The sequence below is a fragment of the Cebus imitator genome, unplaced genomic scaffold, assembly GCF_001604975.1.
Source record: "Cebus imitator isolate Cc_AM_T3 unplaced genomic scaffold, Cebus_imitator-1.0 Scaffold369, whole genome shotgun sequence".
NCBI lineage: Eukaryota > Metazoa > Chordata > Mammalia > Primates > Cebidae > Cebus > Cebus imitator.
This window is the reverse complement of record NW_016107684.1, coordinates 1265923-1287357: the sequence shown is the minus strand read 5'-3', so window position 1 is coordinate 1287357 and position 21435 is coordinate 1265923. Positions and strand designations below refer to the sequence as shown.

The 21435-nt window shown below is 32.2% G+C and overlaps 1 protein-coding gene across 1 annotated transcript in view; it reads left to right on the top strand.

The window, feature by feature from the left end:
• CCDC178 (coiled-coil domain containing 178) overlaps positions 1 to 21435 on the top strand; it is a 477354-nt gene that overhangs the window by 157321 nt on the left and 298598 nt on the right. The window contains exons 12-13 of the mRNA XM_017507137.2: positions 7906 to 8001; positions 8148 to 8284. Of these exons, the coding sequence (XP_017362626.1) occupies positions 7906 to 8001; positions 8148 to 8284 (233 nt within the window). The remainder of the gene's footprint in view (positions 1 to 7905; positions 8002 to 8147; positions 8285 to 21435) is intronic.

Here is a 21435-nt window from a genome sequence, read left to right as displayed (position 1 = left end):
TGATAACAGAGTAAATACACTTTTTCTTATTAGACATTTAAATTTAGTTTTTAATGCAGAGATTTCCATTAATGACATACTGATTTTAGATATTCCAAATATTAATATTTTTGAAGTTGTATATTATCATTTATATTAGGAAAGGAATAAGGACATCATACTAGTGACTCCATGGATCTTATTACTTAGGCCAGGGCTAAAGTAATTGTACTTATCCAAAAGTTGCAGATTGCAAGAATTACACATGCAATGCTTAAGGTGTGTTCATGATTGTTTCATAACTCCATTTAGTAAGCTTTCCATAAGCACTTATTGAATGCATAGTGATGTAACTCATTAATTTTGACCCTTAGGCACTGAATTTTCATGTTTATTTTTTTACTTTTTCCATTGAAAAATACTTTGCAAACCTACCTCTAGAGATTGACAATTGTTTGGTCTGTAAAATATGCAATAATTTTATGTATCAGACCTACCTGAGGCTAGATAATGTTTTCAGGGGTCATTTATGTTGTAGAGTTTGTCAGTACTTTATTCCTTTTAATGACTGAATAGTTTCTGTTTTCTAAATATGTTACATATTGTTGATCCATTCTTTAGTAGATAGACTTTTGGCTGTTTCCACTTTTTTTGACTATTAAGAATAATGCCACACTTAACATTTACTACAAGTTTTTGCATAATATGTTTCATTACCCTTGGTTATATATCTAGGAGTGGAATTGCCAGGTCATGTGATAGTTCTATGTTTAACATTTTGAGGAACTGCCAAATTGTTTTCCAAAGTTACTACAATATTTTACATTACCAGAAGTGATTTATAAGGGTTTCAGTTCTAATATATTCTCAGCAACAATCAGTATTATCGGTTCTTTTTCCCCCCCTTTTTAATAAAGCCATCCTTAATGGGTATATAGTGGTATTTGATTTGCATTTCCATAATCACTGATAATGGAAAATGACTTTTCCTGTGTCTGTCATTTATATATCTGCTTTGAAGAAATGTCTATCCAAATCTTTTGTCCATTTTATATTCAGGTTTTTTTTTTGTTTTTTGTTTTTTGTTTTTTTTTACTTTTTATTGATTTATAAATATTCTTTCTGTAGTTTTTGATATTAGACACTTATCAGATAGATTGTTTGAAAATATTTTCGCCCACTCTATGTCATGTTGTTTCACTTTCTTGTAAGTATACTTGAAGAAGAAAATATTAAAAAGTTTAAAAACTTAAAGTTTGTAATTTTGATGGAGTCTTATTTATCTATTTTAGCTTTAGCTGCCTATTCTTTAAGTATCGTATTTGAGAAAGCATTGCCTAACCCAAAGTCTCAAGAATTTATATCTATGTTTTCTTCTAAGATTTATGTAGTTTGAACTATTACATTAATATTTTTCAATATAAGTTTAGTTAATTTTGTGTATGGTATGAAGTAGAAGTCCAAATTCAGTTTATGGTATGTGGATATTCAGTATTCTCAGCAGTATTTTTTGAAAACACTATTTTTTTCTCATTGAATTGCCTAGACACTGTTGTTAAAATTAATTGGTAATTAAAGTAGCATGGGTTAATTTTTGCCTTCTCAGGTTTATTCCATTGATTATATGTCTTTCCTTAAGCCAATACTACAAAACGAGTTTTGTTAATCAATGAGGAGAGCATTGTCATCTTAATAATATTAAGTGTTTAAATCCATAGCTACAGGTATCTTTTGATTTAGGCCTGTTTAATTCCTCTTAATTATATGTTGTAATTATCACTTGTACAAGCATTTTGATATTACAAATAAAATTTTTATAATTTAATTTTTATCTTCCTTATTTCTTGTGTATAGAAATACTGTCAATGTTTGTGTTGTCTTTGTATCCTGCAGGTTGCAAAATTGTTCATTAGACTCTATAGGTTTTTAAAAATAAATTATTTAGGATTATCTATACACAAATCCTTTTTTCTGCAAATACAGATGTTTACTTTTATCTTCTCAATCTGAAAACATTTATTTCTTTTTCTTAATCACTTTGGTTAGAACATCAAATATAATGTTAAAAAAGATAGGGGAGCAAATATTCCATTTTTTCTGACATTAGTGGTATTATCCACTTTTCATCAAGTATGATGTTGGTTTTCACAGGTATACTCTATGAGGATAAGAAAATTTCCCTTTATTGTTAGTTAACTGAATTTATTTTAATTACAAAAGAGTATAGAATTATGTCAAATGATTTTTCTACATTCATTGAAATAATGAAATTGCTTTGGTCTTTTATTATATTAATTTGGTGTTTATTACATTTACTGATTTTACATGTTAAACCAACCTTGCATTTCTAGATAACCCTCACTTGATCATTGCGTATAGTCCTTTCTCTATGTTGCTGGATCCAGCAACTATTTTGTTAAGGACTTTTGTGTCTATATTCACAAGAGATATCAGTTTGTACTTTTTATTTCTTGTGATGTCTTGTCAGGATTTGCTATCACAGTGAGACTGCCTCATAGAATAAGTGGGTTAAGTGTATATTTCTTTTCTTTTTTTTGGAAAATTTTGTGAAAGACTTATGTTGATTCAGCTTTTAAAATCTAGTAAAATTCACCAATAAAGCAATTTGGTCTTGGCTTATGAGGACCAGGCTTTATGAGAAAATTTTTGATTATTAATTCAGTCTATTTGCTTGTTACAAACATTCAGATTTTCTGTTTCTTCTTGAATAAGCTTTCATAGGTAGTGTCTTTTTAGGATTTTATTCATTTCATGTTGTTTATCTAATTTGTTGGCATAACATGTTTTATAGTATTCTGTAAACACTTTTTGAAGGTTCATAGCAATATTCCCTCTTTAATATCTGATTTTAGTAATTTGAATCTTCTATCTTTTTTCTTGGTCAGTGTATGTAGTATTTTATCAATTTTCTTGACCTTTCCAAAGAACAAACTTTTGGTTTTGTTTATTCTCTCAATTTTTTGTGTGTATTATAATTCTTATTTTTGCCACTGTAGGTTTTTTTAAATTAATTTTTATTCTTTTATTTGCTTGAGGTTTAGTTTTTTCTTTTTTCCTTTTTCTGTTTCTCTTAGGTGTAAAGTTAGGTTGCTGACATATGAACTACTTTAATGTAGCTAGCCATTTCCTTTAAAGCAGTGCTCTAAGTTCACCCAATAAGTTCCAATATGTTGTACATTCATTCTCATTCATGTCAAAATATTTTCTAATCATTATTGAGATTTACTCTTATACTTGTTGGTTATCAAGAAACATATTGTTTAATGTCCATGTGTTTTGAATTTCCAAATTTCCATTTGCTATTGATTTATAATTTCATTCCAATGTGGCTGGAAAGCACTTTGCATGACTTCAGTCTTTTCAAATTTAATGTGAGTTGTTTTATACTATAACATGTGATCTCTCCTAGAGAATGTTCCATGTACATTTGACAAGAATATGTATTCTGCTATTGGATGAAGTTCTCTGTAGATGTCTATTAGGTCTGTTTGTGGTTTAATGTTGTTGAAGTCTTCATTTCCTTGTTGATCTTCTGTATAGTGGTCCTATTCATTATTGAAAGTGTATACAAAGTCTATTTTTTGTTAAATTTTCTATTTCTCTCTTTAGTTCTGTTGGTTTTTGTTTCATTTATTTTGAAGCTTTGTTGTTGGGTAAACTGATATTTGTGATTGTTATGTCTTGATCGACACTTCTATTATTATAAAATGTCTTTTGTTTGTTCTAGCAATTTTTATTCTAAAGTCTATTTAGGCTGATATTTATCTGGCCTCTTCAGCTCTAACATGGTTATTGTTTGCATGACATTTCTTTAACATGGTTACTGTTTGCATGGAATTTCTTTTTCCAGTATTTTACTTTCAACATATTTGTGTCTTTGATCTCAGATGTGTCTTTTATGAACAATATATACTAAGACCATTTCTTCCAAATTCATTGTCAATCTCTATACTTTAATTAAAGGGTTTAATTTACTTACATTTAATGTAATTACTGATAAGGTAGGATTTGTATTTGCCATTCTGCTATTTATTTTCTCTGTGTCTTATGTCTTTATATTTTCTCTATTCTTTCATTATTGCCTTCTTTATATATCGCTTTAATTACTTTGTATTTGATTCAACTATATATTTTGAATTATTTTCCTAGCAATTGCTCTGAGAGTGGAATTCACAATTTGATTTACAAAACACTATTTTGGATTAATACTAACAATTTCAATAGTATACATTTTTTTTTCTCCTCTATAGCTTTCTTTCCTTTTTCATTTGTTTATCTTGATATTGTATAAATTATATCTTTATACATTGTGTGACTATCAACAGAGATTTATAATTACGGCGTTATGCAATTGTCTTTTAAATTAGGTAAGAAAAAAGGGTTACAAAATAATACATTTATACATTTTAAATATTTACCTATATAGTTATGATTACTGGTTGTCTTTATTTCTCCATGTGGATTCAAATTACTGTCTATCATTCTTTCATCTCAATCTGAAGGATTTCCTTTAGTATTTCTTCTAGAACAGGTTTGTCTCAATATTTGATTATCTGAGAATGTCCTAATATCTCTGTTGTTTAAGTTATTGTTTTGCTTGATATAGGATTCTTGGTACTTTTCTTTTCTTTCTATATCCTGTATATGCTTGTATATACCTTCTGGTTCCCATTGTTTTGACCGAGAAATTATCTGTTAATCATATTGAAGATCCTTTGCATGTGAAGTGTCACTTCTCTCTTGCTGCTTCCAGGATTCTCTGTCTTTGACCTTTGACAGTTTGATTGTGATGTATCTCAAGTATATATCTTTGGGTTTTTACAACTGAAATTTCTTGAGCTTCCTCAATGTGTAAATTAATGTTTTTAAACCAAATTTTGGAAGTTTTCAGTCATTTTGAATAAACTTTCTGCCTCCTGGCTCTCTTTTCTTCTTTGACTACTTTAACTTTTTTATGTATATTGGTATATTTCGTGGTATGTCACACAACTATGAAGCTCTGTTCACTTCACATTATGTTTTCTTTCTATTCTTCAGTCTAGATAATCTCAGTTGACTCATCTTCAGGTTTGCTGATTCTTTCTTCTGCCTACTCACATCTGCTGTTGAGCCCAGAAAGCAAAATATTTTAGTTCAGTTATCGAACTTTTCAACTGTAGAATTTCTAGTTGAGTTTTTAAAATAATTTATATCAGTTTCTATTTGCAAAAACATTATTTTAATGCTTTGCTTTAGTTCTTTAGATCCTTGAACATATTTAAAATAGCTGAATTGGTTAATAAATAAAATGTCTAGTTTCCCTCTGACACTATTTCTATTGATTACTTTTTTATTCTATATAGTCTATACTTACTTAATTCTTTGAACGTCTCATTTTTAGTTGTTGAAAACTGGACATTTTAAATATAATGCATTTATACTGGACATTATATTTTCACTTCTCCTCAGGATTTGTTCCTGTTGTTGTTTGCTGAGGTAGTAATTTTGATTTTGTTGTTTTTTGTTTAATGAACTTTCTAACGTAATTCAGTGAAGTCTCATTTCTTTGTCACGTGCAGCCCCTGAAGTCTCTTTTCAGCTTAGGTTCTGTTAATCATTGGATAATAATTCTTAAAATCTGAAAACAATTTCTTTCTGTCTTTGCAGAAATGTTCTGTGTGCTTGTTTAGATTCACCTTCAATAAACAACCAGGCACTTGACAACTCTGCCTTAGTATTGTTTTGTTGTTGTTGCTGTTTCTTGCTTTTCAAAGAGTCTCAAGATCAGCAGGTGAGGAGAGGTTAAATGGCTTCTCAGGTATTTCTAGAACATGTGAATGCCCTGGGCTTTCACACATCCCTGGATATTTGCAGTCTTCTCCGTTCCCAGGAATATGCTGGAGCTTTGCAAAACTACTATGGATATAATTTCATCAACTTGCCCTTTTTAGTTTATTAATTAGTCTGCTGTTCCAATTTTTAGCCACTGTCTCAGGTGGTCACAAAGTTAATCAATCACCTGTAATTTTTTTGGACAGCCATGCTCTGGGGAAAAACTTTTCTGGATAAGAGTGTTTGTGCTGGTGAACTCTGTATCAAATCAAATGCAGACATCCTTGCGAGTGGAAGTTTCCATAAAAACCACCAGACAGGTCAAATAAAGATAATATTTTGAGAACGAGGCTTTGAAAGTGTTCTAGCCTGATTCTGCTCTCTCTGGTGGCTGCCAGATGGCTGCTTTTCTCCATAAATTATTATTTGAGGCTTCTGTGGAGCTGAAGAGAAGGACTAGAAGGTGAAACACCACAAAGCGCACTCTGCTTACTAAGACTAGGCTATTTTACTAAATCAGTGCTCCCTAGATTGTTGCAAGCCTTTAGCTAATTTCAAGTGCTGACAGGCTGATTTGACATTTTTTGGCCAGTTTGTTTTAATTGCATTTATACAGGAGGGAGTTTTCAGAGACTCCTGCTTCACTGTTTTCATTGATGTCTCTGCAAAGACATAATCTGGGAATGTTGACTGTTTATTTTACGTTTTTTTTCATGGTCTTTTTCATTTAAATTTTGTTTATGGTGTTTTTTGCCACATACTGTTATAAAATGTGCTGCCAAAACCCATCAACTGATCTCTTGGTTTACTTGGCAAGGTGACACTCTCATTTAGCCCAAGATTATACAAATGAAATCTTATTGATTACTCTAATTTGAACTGTTCTGTGTTTGCATTTAGACTTTTATTCATCTCAAACTTTACTTTTGTTATTATATGAGTTAGATGTGCAATATAGAGACTACTTTGAATTTTTTTAAACAGAGATTTCACATTATTCCAATTCCATTAATTAAATAACTTCTTTCTCACTAATTCAGATATAATTTTTTAAAAAATATTCATTCAAATTTATTTCTGGCCTCTAATTTTTCCCTCTGGTCTTTATTATTATTAGGAAAACAAATGTTGCTTTAATATAGTGGTATTATACGATGTTTTAGTATCTGGTAGCAAGTTTCCAATATTTTGTTTTTCAGTACCTTTTAGCTAGTCTCAGATACCTTTCTTCCTCATGAACTTCATTTAATGCAGTTAAAAAAAGAATACTCCATTTTGCTATATTTTAACACTAATGTTGGGAGAACACATATTATATTCATTAAACTTTTTTGTAACAAATCATGCTTTTCATGTGAAACTTGATTTAGGGTTTTTAATAATAGTTTTTGTTTACTTTATATAGGTCCTCTTCTTTTTGTCAAATTTGTTCCCAAATAATTTATATTTTTAAGAAAACTTTTAAAGCATTTATTCCATATTTTAAAAACATATGATTACTTTTATAGATAAAAGCTATTCATTTCCTAATCCCTATATCTAGCCATTTTACCAAAATTATTTATGATTGTTTTAAACAGAATTATTCTATTTTTTCTAGGTATTTAATCATGTTATCTGAAGTTGAGGATATATTCACTATTCATTTTCAATATTATAATAGCAATATTTGATTTTATCATTTAATTGTGTTTACCTAGTCTTTCCCAAAGCATGATTAATAATGGTGGTAAAAAACAATATGGTCTTATTCTTGAGTCTAATGAGGATACATTCAGCATTTTATAATTTGTTTTGGTATTTGCTATTGTTTATATTATATTTGAATAATTTTTCTCATGCTAGTTTTTTTAAATTATGAAAGCTAGATAGTGAATGAATTTATTTAATGACTGTTTTGCGAAGTGTTGGTATATTTATGTTATTTTCTCCTTTAACATGTTGATATGATGAATTATTCATAATTTTCTAATAGTTTTCAATTTTTGTGTAACTGAAACACATTCTACTTCATCACAATTAATCTATTTTTTACCTGATAGAAGGATGAGACGCTACATAATTCACTTACATTCTGTATTTCTCTTTTCTTAGCTGGAAGACTTGAGAAGAGTTCATGATCAACTCACTTGGAAGAAAAAAAGTCAGGAAAATCAGTATCTGGAAGCAGTTAGTGTTTTTTATGCTGCAGTAAGTTGACTTTTTCCTATTTCCTACTTAGAACGTTATTCTCTATTTCCAAATATTGACTCATGTATCTAAAAACGATTTCATTATTATGCCGTTTTCATTTTGATAATTATACATGTATGAATGATTCTTTTCTTTTCTTAAAGAAAAAAGCATGGGATATTGAGCTTTCTGATGTTGCAAAAGATTATTCAGATATTTCTTTCAAATGTACACAACTGATGGAAGAAAATAAAAAACTTGAGATTGATATTAACACAATGACAGAAAAAATCAATGAAAGGTAAATTTAAAAATACATTTTTTCTTATATAATATAATCCAATATATTAAATTTAATAAATCTCTCCAGTTTGTGTCCCTTGAGTGATACGGTGGTGTTTTGATTCTTATTAACTTAAAATTTCAGTTCTATTCAAAATGTTGCCTTTAATCACACTGGATTCCCTTTGGAAAGTCAAAATAATTTTAAAAAGTTATAAGAAGCTTTACACACCCTAATCTCACCCCTTTTTTTCGATATATTCTCTTATACTCAAAAATACTTTAGACTTGAAATAAAGTAGCCCCCACCTTAACCATGGGAGATATGTTCCAAGACCCATAGTGAATTCCTGAAACAACAGATAGTACCACTTATAGCCCTATAAGTACTACAGTGTTTCAGTCTGATAACTGAGCTGGCTACTAAGTGACTGACAGGTAGCATACACAGCATTGACATGCTAGACAAAGGGATTATTCACATCTGGGACAGGAGAGCATGAGATTTCATCATGCTACTTAGAACAGCACACAATTTAAAACTTATGAATTGTTTATATCTGCAATTTGCCATTTAACCTTTTCAGACCACAGTTGAATACAGGTAACTAAAACTGCAGGAATCAAAACTGCAGATATGGAGGATTTTACATATGCCTTATCAAGCTCATGATCTCCTTCAGTCCACTCTGAATTTTTCCAGCAACTACTATACTAGTATTTTTGGTTTGGAAATCTATGAGTTTTCTTGACTCCTCTTTCTATTGCAACCCTCATATTTAATGTATGAACAAAAACTATTCCACATACTAAATGTATTTTCAATCTATTCTCTTCATTACTCCACCAACAATCTAATACAAGCTATCGACATGTCTGGAATGAATTCACAATGACTAGCAGAACTGATCTACATGCAATCACTTTCTAATCCATTATCTACATTTTGATAGGAGTGTTCTTATTTATCTTAACATGAGTAGGATCAATTCCCCTCTATGTCTGCATTAATTTTAACAAGGGTGAAGGGACAAAAGATCATCCTGCAAAGTCCCTTGAATAGGCACATCTGCTTCTACAGTCTCATATTCTTCCCAGTTCACCCTTATTACTTGGTTCAAATACAGTAGTATTACTTCCATTTCTTACACTTGTCACTCTTTTTCTAGCCCATACATGGTATTTTTACGCTACTTTATTTTCCCAGAATGTTTTTTTACCACTTCCTTCTACCTAGTTGCCACTTATCCTTAAGGTTACAGCTGAGGAGTCAGCTCTGGGAAGCTTTCATTGACTTTTCTATGAAATTCAGTTCCTCTGTTATATGTATATGTGGTACACATGGCTCTCTTTCTCACACTTCTTCTCATATTCATAATTTTATATATGAATATTTGATTTATTTCTATCTTTCTCAAAAATGGAAAGATCCATGAGGTCAGACCATGACTACTTTTTCTTTACTGTTGAAACCTCATCATATAGCAAAGGGTCTGACACATACTATGCTATCAGGAAAAAGGTGGCAATGATACTTGATGATTGTACTGGAAGTTTGATAAAATTTCTTAGGATTATTTTACCTTTGGAAATGATGGAATGGAACAATTTGTAATACTTACTTGTATGTTAAACGTACGGGATGTTGGCTCTTTAAAGAATAACTCAAAACTGTAGTTGCTAATATTACTACATTTTATCATTTTATTTTATAAAGAAAAAGAACCGAGGAGCAAAAGCAAACAAACATCTGAAGAGTGGGTGAGCTAATAAGGACACCCACCTGGAGGAAAGGAAGTGTGTGTAAGAGTTAGCACTTAGATTATTCTGCAGTAACCCCCAAATCTTAGTGCCTCAAAATAAAAAGGTTGATTTCTCACTGACATTGTAATTTAGCTGGTAATAGAGGGAGAAATACATTAGTGAGATCAGTCAATGGCTCTGATAGCTTCCACAGGAAGGTGATACATGTTAATACCACTCACATTCCTTTGAACAAAGCAAGTCACATGACCAAGTCTGATGTCAGTGGGATGACAAGTCTGATTCTCTCAAGAATAGATATAGTGAATAATAGGGTACACTAGCAAGTCTATCACAAGCTGTGGGAATACAGCTCTATTTATGGGGGAGGATTTCCATGGTGCATATCTTACCCAGAAAACATCTTGAAACATTACTTAATTATTTAATTATCTTCCAATTTTTACCAGAAGTTAAAAATTAAATGGATAATTTCTAACAGTGGATTACATGGTACTGAACAGAGAATTAATAAATGATCAGTAAAATAAAGTGAAAGAGGGATTAAGGGATTTGCAGGCAAGAGTCAGGTCTACCATATATCTAAGTCATGTTCCTAAAGAAGAGAAGATAAAACACAGAACAAAGAGATAATTGGCAATTCATATGTCAAAATAGTTATTATATTCTTGTTTCTAACTTGTAACTATATATATATATATATATATATATGTATGTATCACATGTATGTATGTATGTGAATAATTTTATCTATTTTGATTATTTGCACATTTAAACTGGCACATCTATGTATATGTGGCAAGTATATATTGCATTACAAATGTATACAAGTGTAATTTTTCATGTCCTAAAATTTTGTTTGTTTTTCTTCCAAATTTGCTAGGTCATTTTATAATTTTTTGTTTAACACAGATACTTAAAACTTATCTTTTATCTCTTAAATAGTGTGAATAATTATAATCTACACCTAATAATTTAAATATCTGAGTCTTTGTAATTTATTTCTGCTTCTTATTCATCCAGCTCATGCTTCAGTACCTTTTTCCTTTGTATTCTTGGTTATTTTTTTAAAACCATGTGTAGTCCATTTGCTTCCGAACACTATTTGCAGAAAATCTTTGAGTCCTAGGATAAAGTTGGGTTAATCATTGCAACCTTACACTTATGAGAAGGTTCTGTTTTTCAATTTGTGTCCTTGGATATGCTCTAGACTATGATTTTGTTTCCTAAGACATATTTAACAAAGCTCCATTTAATTAAAAGTTCCAGTGCCTTAAGAGCAGTAATGTCTTCTCTATTTAGCACGCTGACTGTAACATGTTTGTTGTAAGAAATTTGGAAAATATAGAAAGTAAAAAAAGAGATTGAGACCCTAACATTGTTTCAATTCATAGAAATATAGCTATTAATACATTGCTAATTTTTTTCCTTCTTACTGAATAATTGTGAGTTTTGATGTTATTCCTGACATGATATAATAGATTTTTTTCACCATATAAAACAACTGTTAAATACAACATTTATGTATTGGAACATGGAGTTCAAAACAATATTCAAAACTATGATTTATGTAATAATTGCTGTTATTTAGATTGCTCTCATTTTTACTATTTGTTGTGAATATTATGGCAGTAGATTATTTTGTTTAGAAATCTTTATCAGTATATTGGATTTTAAAATTTAAAATAGTTTTATAGAATTTGATTCAGTATAATACTTTTAAAACTCCCACTTCATCTCTACATCTACTTTCCAGAAAGACAATCCCATTCAGAAGGCTGTGCAGTACATGAGCCTGTCCTCTCACACACCTGTGAATGAAGATAGTTTTCATTTGTCATAGTGGAATATGATAATGTTGTTTTGAACTCCATTTATTTGATTAGTAGGGAGGTCGAATATTTGTACATCCTCTCTTGAATTCTACTTTTCCTAAATAGTTCTTCTATGTTTCCAAGGAAGAAATGAGGAACTAAGAGTTCTAATGAGCAAAAAGAGCTTTCCTAAAGTCCCACAGCTAGAATTCAAAATATGACTTTCTGTATTCAGGTTCAGAATATTAACCTCCTCTCATTTTTTGCAGTTTAATCTGACTTAAATTTAACCAACACTTAGTAAATTTCAAATACGCTCAATATATCAGTCCGATAATAACAATCACAAATAGTAGATCTAATGTTAAAATTGCTGTTATTAATATTTTGGGGCAAAGATAAGATGGTGGTGGGTTCACAGAGTGTCACCTTTGATGTGGCTAGAGCTTAGAGCAAGTACATGATCTGACCTGTTTGTGTCTGTCTGGGTGTGTGTGTGTGTGCGTGTCTGTGTGTGCATGCAGTATGTGTTTTTATGTGGCAGGCCATCAGGAGAAAACACTGAGGCTAAGGAACTACCATGCCAGATAATGAATCATTTTAAGGTGCTTGGATTCAGCTAAAGACCGTAGCTGTCCACTAAAGAAGCCATATGATCAGACTTTCCTTTTAAAGATGTCATTTTAGCAATATTTGGATGAGTTAAGGTTTGAAAAACTAGTTTGATAATCTTACCAGACATTAAATGAAAAATGTGTGGATGAACAGAAGGAAGGTTGGAGGGTTAATGCTGCTATGTTTGATTGGAATATTGTATGGTGCAATACAAGTGTAAGTATCTGGAAATCACTTTGATTTGTGAGTCTGAAATTGTAGTAAGATGATCTAGGACAGATGTTAGATATAAAATATGAAGTACTTTAAATTGTCAGGCAAGTGTTTTCATGTTTTTTCCTTCATATGTTTCTTAAAATTTTGAATTTTTATAAATGTAGCTTGTATGGAAAAATTATAACACTTGGCTATATATCAGTATAACATAAAAATTTCCCAATATCTGATAGGGCAGAATCAAGAAATATAGTTAATGGCCCTATCTACTAACCCATAGTTTGGTTTTTCATGAAATCATGACTATCTACTCAGAAAATATAAGGGAAAACCTTATTCATTAGAAAATTAAACCCAAAATGCAATTAAGAAGACATACATAGAAAGTAGGAAGTTTCTGTGGAGAGAGTACCAAATGTGATTAACATGTACTTTAAAAATAAATAAATAGAGGGGTATGTCAAAAATTTGAATATGACCCAATTAGGAGCAAATGTCAAATTCTAACCAAATAAATTAAAAGTCTTATTGCAATTTTAACTAAACTTCTAATATAATTTTATTTTATAATAAAATAACCAAGGTAATTTTAAAGTGACTACTTATGGGGACAAACAGCTCTGTGGTATATATAAATGTGAAAAAGATTATATAACTGTTAAACTCTGTAGTACTGTTCAAGGTAGAGATAGCTAGGAAACGGAAATATCAATGGATACCAACAGCAATCAATTAGGAATAAAATTTAAAAGATATCTCTTACAATATAATTTTGAAAAATCAAATCCATGAAATGAATCTAGCAAAGTGGTGTCTGATAATATTACCCGAAAGACTACATAACATTTTTGAAGCAAATTAAAGAAGATGTCAGTCAACAGAGAGGGGAATACCTTGGCCATGAATTGCAACACTCCCTGTTATCAAGATGTTCATGCAATCTCAAGAAAATTCTTAGCAAATTTTGTGTTTATATGCATGTGTGTATACATGTAAACTTAAACACTTGATATTAAAATGTATATGGAAAATTAAAGAAGGAAAAATATTTAACAATGTTGAAGAACTAGGCTTCAGAAATTATAATGCCGTTTTTCGAAATTCACAATAGAGCTCAATATGTAAAATGACTAGTTACTGGTACTAGAGTAGAAAGATAGACCAGTGGAAATGAGTAGAAAGTCCAGAATCAGACCTATGCACTGTGTTTATGGCAAGTGTGCCACTGTAGTGCAGCAAATAGCAAAGAATAAATGGCCTTATGAAAAAAAAAATGTCTTAACCCTACCTATCTTACAAACAACAGTCTATTTTTGGAACATAGTTGTAAATGTGAAAGTTAAAACAATACAAAATTCTAAGAAAACATAGAAAAATATCGATTAATATGAGTCAGGTAAAGTTTTCTTAAACAGGAAAATAAATACCAGCATAGAGAAAAAAACTGAATAATAAACATTCCATTAAGCTAGAGATAAGGTAAACCACAGACTAATAAAATATACTTGTAATAGCTATATCTGAGAAGAAAAATTGATAAAACAAAAAATTGGTGGAGAAAAATTAGTAAATAATAAAATTATATATATATATATAAAATATAATGATAAATATAAAATAACAAAAATTAAAAATTAAAGAAAAAGCAAATAATAAAAGAATCTGCAGAATTGAACAGTCACTTCACAAAAGAGGATAAGCAAACGTACAATAATCATGAAAGAGAAGAATGACTAGATAAGATATAACATATTCATAAAAAGTAATACTCTGCAGCAATGAGAATGAACAGATTTCAGCTATACACAACAACATGAATGAATCTTAGAAACATAATATTGAGTAAAAGAAGACAAAATGGCTGTTATACTGTGTGGCCTTGTTCAGAAACAGGCAAAATGGTCATAGGAGTCAGGATTGCAGTTCCTGTTGGGTGTCAGTGACTGAGAGAGCACACACCTGAGATTCTACTGGCCATGTGTTTTATATATATACATATATATACGTGTATATATATATATATATATATCTCTACACACACACACACATATATATACATATATATACACACATATAAGTATATATATATACACATATATATATATAATTATTATATATAAATATATTCTGAATGAGGGTGGTACTGGTATATTCACATTAAAAATGGATTGAGCTATACTCTTTGATTTGCAGTCTTCTGTACAAACATTCTACTTCAATAAAATGTTACTTTTAAAACAAACATTAAACTACATAAATTGTTAATTTAGTTCATCTAAAATGTGTTCAACAACTTATTAATCATTTACTGAATTCGTATGGTACACAGACATTATGGTAAGTTCTAAAGTTGTAATATATATGTGGAAAACTTTCTGCCTTCAATGAGCCCCCAAGAAAATACATAATTATTATAGAAGTTATGCTTTTTCAGTTTGATATGGTTGGCTCTATGTCCCCGCTCAGATCTCATCTTGTATCTCCATGTGTTGGGAGAGGGGCTGGTGGGAGGTGATTGAATCATGGGGCAGACTTCCCCCTTGTTGTTCTCATGATAGTGAATGAATTCTCAGGAGATCTGATTCTTTGAAAGTATGTGGCATTTCCCCCTTCACTCTCTCTCTCTCCTGTTCAGCCGTGCTAAGACGTGCTTGACTCCCCTTTGCCTTCTGCCATGAATATAAGTTTCCAGAGGCCTCCCAGTCACGCTTCCTGTTAAGCCTGAAGAACTGTGAGTCTCACTTCTTCATAAATTGCCCAGTCTCAGGTAGTTCTTTATAGCAGTGTGAAAACGTACTACTAATACAGTAGCCTAATAAGTACAGTAAGAAATTACTATAAGGACACGTGCACACGAATGTTCATTGCAGCACTGTTTACAATAGCAAAGACCTGGAACCAACCCAAATGCCCATCGATGATAGACTGGATAGGGAAAATGTGGCACATATACACCATGGAATATTATGCAGCCATCAAAAACGATGAGTTAGGGTCCTTTGTAGGGACATGGATGAACCTGGAAACCATCATTCCCAGCAAACTGACAGGAGAGCAGAAGATCAAACACCGCATGTTCTCACTCATAGGCGGGTGTTGAACAATGAGAACACGTGGACACAGGGAGGGGAGCACTACACACTGGGGTCAGTTGGGGGGAAATAGGGGAGGGAGGGTGGGGGGTGGGAAGCTGGGGAGAGATAGCAAGGGGAGAAATGCCAGATGTAGGTGATGGGGAGGAAGGCAGCAAATCACACTGCCATGTGTGTTCCTATGCAACAATTTTGCATGTTCTTCACATGTACCCCAAAACCTAAAATGCAATAAAATAAATAAAGGGGGAAAAAAAAAAAAAAAGAAATGCAAAAGAGGGAGCTCATTTTGGCTGATACTGACTATGATTACCTGGGATTAAATAGCATATAAGCAAAAAAACTTAGTTCTGTGGTTTCATTTAAGTACCTCGCTTTCTATGAAGATATTACATTTCTTAATAATTTTTTCTCTTCAAAGTAATATGGCCTTGTGATGTTTTTACATATAAAATTAGATAAAATGCACAGCCTTTATTTATGGCTACAGACCACTGTCTTGTAACTGCTTGCACATAGGCCCTATGCCCTCATTTCCCCCATTTTTGGAACCTCAAGGACTAACCTAGCATCTGAAACATTGTTGAGGTACATTATGTGCTCTATAATATATTCAGTAGAAAATAATCATTTGTAGTATACTACGTGTAACTTGTTCCATTGTAGGAAATACTTAATATAGAGATTAACAATTTTAATCTTTTAGAGCTCCATCTGAGAAATAGCTTCATATATCCTTATTTTTACTTCATTTAAAATATTTTCAAATGGCAATTTAATAACTTTATAACTATGATTAATAAACTGACATAACTTTATACTTATGACTAAATGTGCTATATTTAAAGAAAACAGAGAATTAAAAAGCAACTGTGTGAGAGTGTTTGTGTGTCCTGAGCACCTGTTTTGTGTCTGACACTGTTTGAGATGCTCATGACAATGTTTAAATTTACATTGTTGTATAGGATAATAATAATAAACATGTTAATTAATAAATATGTAATTTAAAATGTAGTCATTGATACTCTTGTGAGGACAATAAAATTAAATAATGTGGTAAAGAGTGACAGGCAAGGTGAGCGTTGAGGACTTTGCTTTAGCATAGACATTCAGTGTCACCTCTCTGAGAAAGTAATGTTGGTATTGAGACCTGAATGAAGACATGTCAGTGTTAAGCAGGTCTAAGGAAGCGAATTCCAAGCATAAGAGGAAGCCTTGAGATAGATAGAAATTATGTGTGCCCTGAAAAGAGAATGGAGGCTGGTGTTGCTAGAAAATGGTATGAGAGGGGTAATTCATAGAGACAAATGTTGGTGAGGCAGGTGGGACTCATATACTAAAAGCTCGTAAGTGTGCTGTGATAGAGGCATATGATTAAAGCATTTTTATAATCCTACATTTTAGGGAGATCACTTGGGCTGCTTAGTGAAGGATGGACTTTGGTGCATTTAAGAAGAAGGTTTTTTTTTGTAATTCAAAAAAATACGTAATTATGACATATAGATAAAGATTTTTGCAGTATAAATGGTAAGACATTCAGATATATTTTGGAGAGGATGCCAACACGACCTTCTGGTAGGTGGGATATAAGATGTAAGGGAAGAAATGGTCAGGCTATTTGCTGAAATAACAAGAGCTTATAGAAGGCATGAAGAGGATTTGAGGAGAGAAGATATGTCTCCTTAGGCCATATTAAATTTCAGATTCTTATGAGCTCTTGAAATGGAAATGAGAAGTAACAATTAGATACATTGGTTTACAGCCCAGTGATGAGGAGGATACCAAAGACAAATTTGGAGTCATAAAATTAAACAATGGGACAGTTTGAGATGTCTAAAAAGAGAGTGTAGGCAGAGAAGTAATGAGAATTTACATTTTGTGCAATATGGACAATGGAGAATATGAAAAGTTTTTTGCTACAGAACTCTTGTAAATGGGGCATCCACAGGGCTCCTATCTTTCAAATGAAGAGCTGAGCTTATGGGCAAGTAAAGGAAATCCTCAGGGGTCAATGCATTGAAAGTAATTGAACAACTGCAGGGTGAATTCCCAGCTGATATGTCGCTGCCCTGAAAATATAGGTGGAAGAATAGCCTTGGGTACTTGGTAAACAAGGGAATTAAATTTTAGTGGCTTCAAATAATAGATCATGGGCCATGGATCTGTTCAAGTGAAGGAGCTGGATAAAGTAAGGACACTTAAATTAATAGAAAAAATCTACCCGGGAGGGAAGGCAGAGGCAAGAAAGTGTCTGTCTACGTCTGGGACCTGGGCGAAAGAAAAGAAAGCAAGAAGATTCCCATTCTGCCCTCTTTTCACAGTACTTTGGTGATTTAATTTATACCATCTATGTGTTCGTAGAATGCCCTAACCAATAAATTATCATAGAAAAGTTACCCTGTTCTGCTCAAATAGTCAATGGAGGAATAAACCCTAGACTGAGGCCATATAAGATTCTCACAGAAAAAGTAAGGCTTTTAAAAATGAACTCATATAATTATAAAGCACATATGGAAAGCTACAATGTGAATTGGAGTTATCAGAAATGATAAGATTCTTATCATTTTTATCAAATAAATAATTAAATAGAACTCAGAACAATTATGAGATTCATTCTATCTAAGTTTTAAATGGCTAATGGAAACAAAACAGACCAATAGAACACTATCCAAAAAGTGCAGGCAGTGAAAAAGAATCCACCAAAACGTGTAAAAATTAAAACGGGATTCATTTCTACTGAAGATTCTATTAATTAAATAGTAGAAAGAGCTGGGGGAAAAATCATCTGTGTGCCTAAAAATAGAACCCAGAATGCAGCACAGAGAGAAAAAGGGAGAAAATCTGGAAGAAATATTAAAGTTGTGGAAAATAGAATGAGAAATAAAGGAAAGAATGGGGAAAGCAGTACTCAAAAAGATAATGGCAGATGATCTATAATTTTTAGAACATAGATTTTCAGCTTCAAACAGCACCATAAATCCCACACAACATGAACTCATAAATAAAACTTTAATCTATTTAAACCATAGTTTACTCAAGTTGGAAGGAGAAATTAAAGGCATGACATGCTTTTTGTCAAACAAATATATTCTACAGGGACAGCATCCGCAATGGCTTTCCTTCCTCTTTAAATTTAAGGAGTCAATGATACTTTTTGTTCAAGGCCAAAGCATCCATCTGTGCTATTGGTCTCGACCTCTTCTGCCTTGTTCAGGGCATAGTTTTATTCGTAACACTTCCATTTTTAACATTTTTATTCACTATCTTTTTTCATTTTTAGCCTGTAGACATCATTAATCCTCCTCCAGTATAAAATAAAAGGTTTGCTTTCATCCTATTTGTACTTTTAGCAAATCACTCAGTAGTTCCCTTTTACTCTTATTAAAAATTTCCTATAGTTAGCAACATTTGCTAGATTATTAGTAATATTTCCTTCACTATTAATCATTTTTTGACACACAGCAGTCTGGCCTCTTAAATCCCATGCTACCAAAATCTGTCTTACTTAAGGGCAAAAAAAGACCTTTCTTCCAGAATCCAGGAGGTCATTTTTCAGTCCTGTGGTGGGCTGGGTTTTTTTTCTTTCTTTTTTTCTTCCTGCATGCGACCCAAGCATTTGTGTCTATGCCCTTTTTGACGCTACCCCTTTTTGAGATTCAGGATGCCATTCTTTTGGTTCTTCCTTTAGCTCTGTGAAGCTGTTCTTTTTAGGAATCCTAGAGAAGCTGACATATCTCTGCTGTCCCTGATTAGTTTAGGGTACTAATTTCAGCCCTTTTATACCCTTGCTCCATCTCCTGTCCCAGGAATTTCACCTGTTTCCCCTTATTTTAACATGTACTATACATTTTGACACTTTAATCTCACTCCACATTTTCTAGCTCTACCAAAAGTATAATTTTGAGTATCTACTCTACCCCTAACTCACGTCGTGCACTGATCCACCAAGTTACCTGTTTTGGGCGTCATTCTATATCCCTCTCTCCTGGCTCACTGCCAGCCAGCATCTGACCAACTTCTTTAAATGTGTCTCCAATGGGTACTTTTCTTTCTATTTCAATTACCAACAAAATAAACCAGGCCCTTATTGTCTCATAATGGGAACACTATTTTTTTTCAGCAGCTTAAAAACATATCATAGGCTCTCTACCAGCTGTTGGATAAAGTTCTGTCTTCCAGACTGACAGATTAGACACTGTAAACTGTCACCTGCCTAACTTCAGACTCATCTCTTATTCTTCCTTCTATGATCTTAGTCTGTTTTGTGTTACTATAACAGAATACCTGAGCTGGGTAATTTGTAAAGAAAAGAGGTTTATTCACTTCATGGTTCTACAGGCTTGGAAGTTCAAGAGTATGACCCTATCCTGGGTAGGGCTTTCATGCATCCAAACATGCTGGAGAAGGTCAAAGGGGAAGTGAGCAGGTACAAAGAGACAAAACTTGAGAGGCATCCTGGTTTTATAGCAACCCACTCTCATGGGAACTAATTAACTTCCATAAAAGCTAATCCAATTTCACCAAAGCAAGAGCTTACTATGTAGCCAGAATAGCACCAAGCCATTCATGAGGGATCTACCACCATGACTGAAACTCTTCCTGCTAGGCCCCACCCTGTAACACTGTCACATCGAGGATCAAATGTCAACATGGGTTTTAACAATGACAAACAAACAACCTCCAAAGCCTAGCAATCCTTATGTTCTAGCCTATTAAAAGGCTTATGCATCTTTCAGCTTCAGTTTGGTCTCCAGCATTCTTCTGATTGGAATTTCCTTTTTTTCCCTCCTCCTTCCACCTCCTCTTCCTCTTCCTTCTCTTCCTCTTCTTCTTCAGCATGTTTTTAAATCTGATTAATTGACCCTTCATACAATAGCTCAGACATTAACTATTCCCAGAAGCTTTCCCTCTCCATAACTTATCTTCCCGTGTCTACAAACCAAAACAGTGCTGAGTGCTTCTTCCATTATTGTACTTATTGCACTGGAATCTGTTTTTTGTTTCTTTTTTCCTTTATGAGTGTATAAACTTGTTTCTATTTATCTTTATAGCTCAGTCACCTAGCACAGTTGTTGACATATAATCAATGCTCAATAAATATCTATTTAACTAACTTTCCCTGGTTCCTTGTACTTTCCACACTATATACAGTTACTGCAGGTTTGCTTATTTGTTGCTTCATCTTTGGGTTGAGCTGCTTATTTGCAGTCCTTGTGTATCTCTCTCTCTCTCTCTCTCTCTCTCTCTCTCTCTCTCTCTCTCTGTGTGTGTGTGTGTGTCAATAGGTGTTGAATAAATGACATAATGAATGATAGCTAAATATAAAAGTTTTTTCTTAGTTCTTCCTTGGCTTCAGTAGCTCTGTATTCCTGTTCTCTGTGCTATATACTCTGATGTCATATCCACTTGTGTCTCCTTATGTTTCAAAGCAAGACTAATGGTTATTTTACTTATATTTGTTTTTCTCTCTCATGTGTGTCATCTCACTAAAGTAGAGACCAGGATAAAGAGTGAGGCAGCTTTTATATACTATTTTAATTAACAAAAAAACTGTTTATTAAATCACTTGTATTATTCAATGTTGGTAAGCAGTATGTATGTATTACCCTCAATTTATTTAATCTTGATTACAACTTTTATGATAGGTTTTATTAAATTAATCATACAGA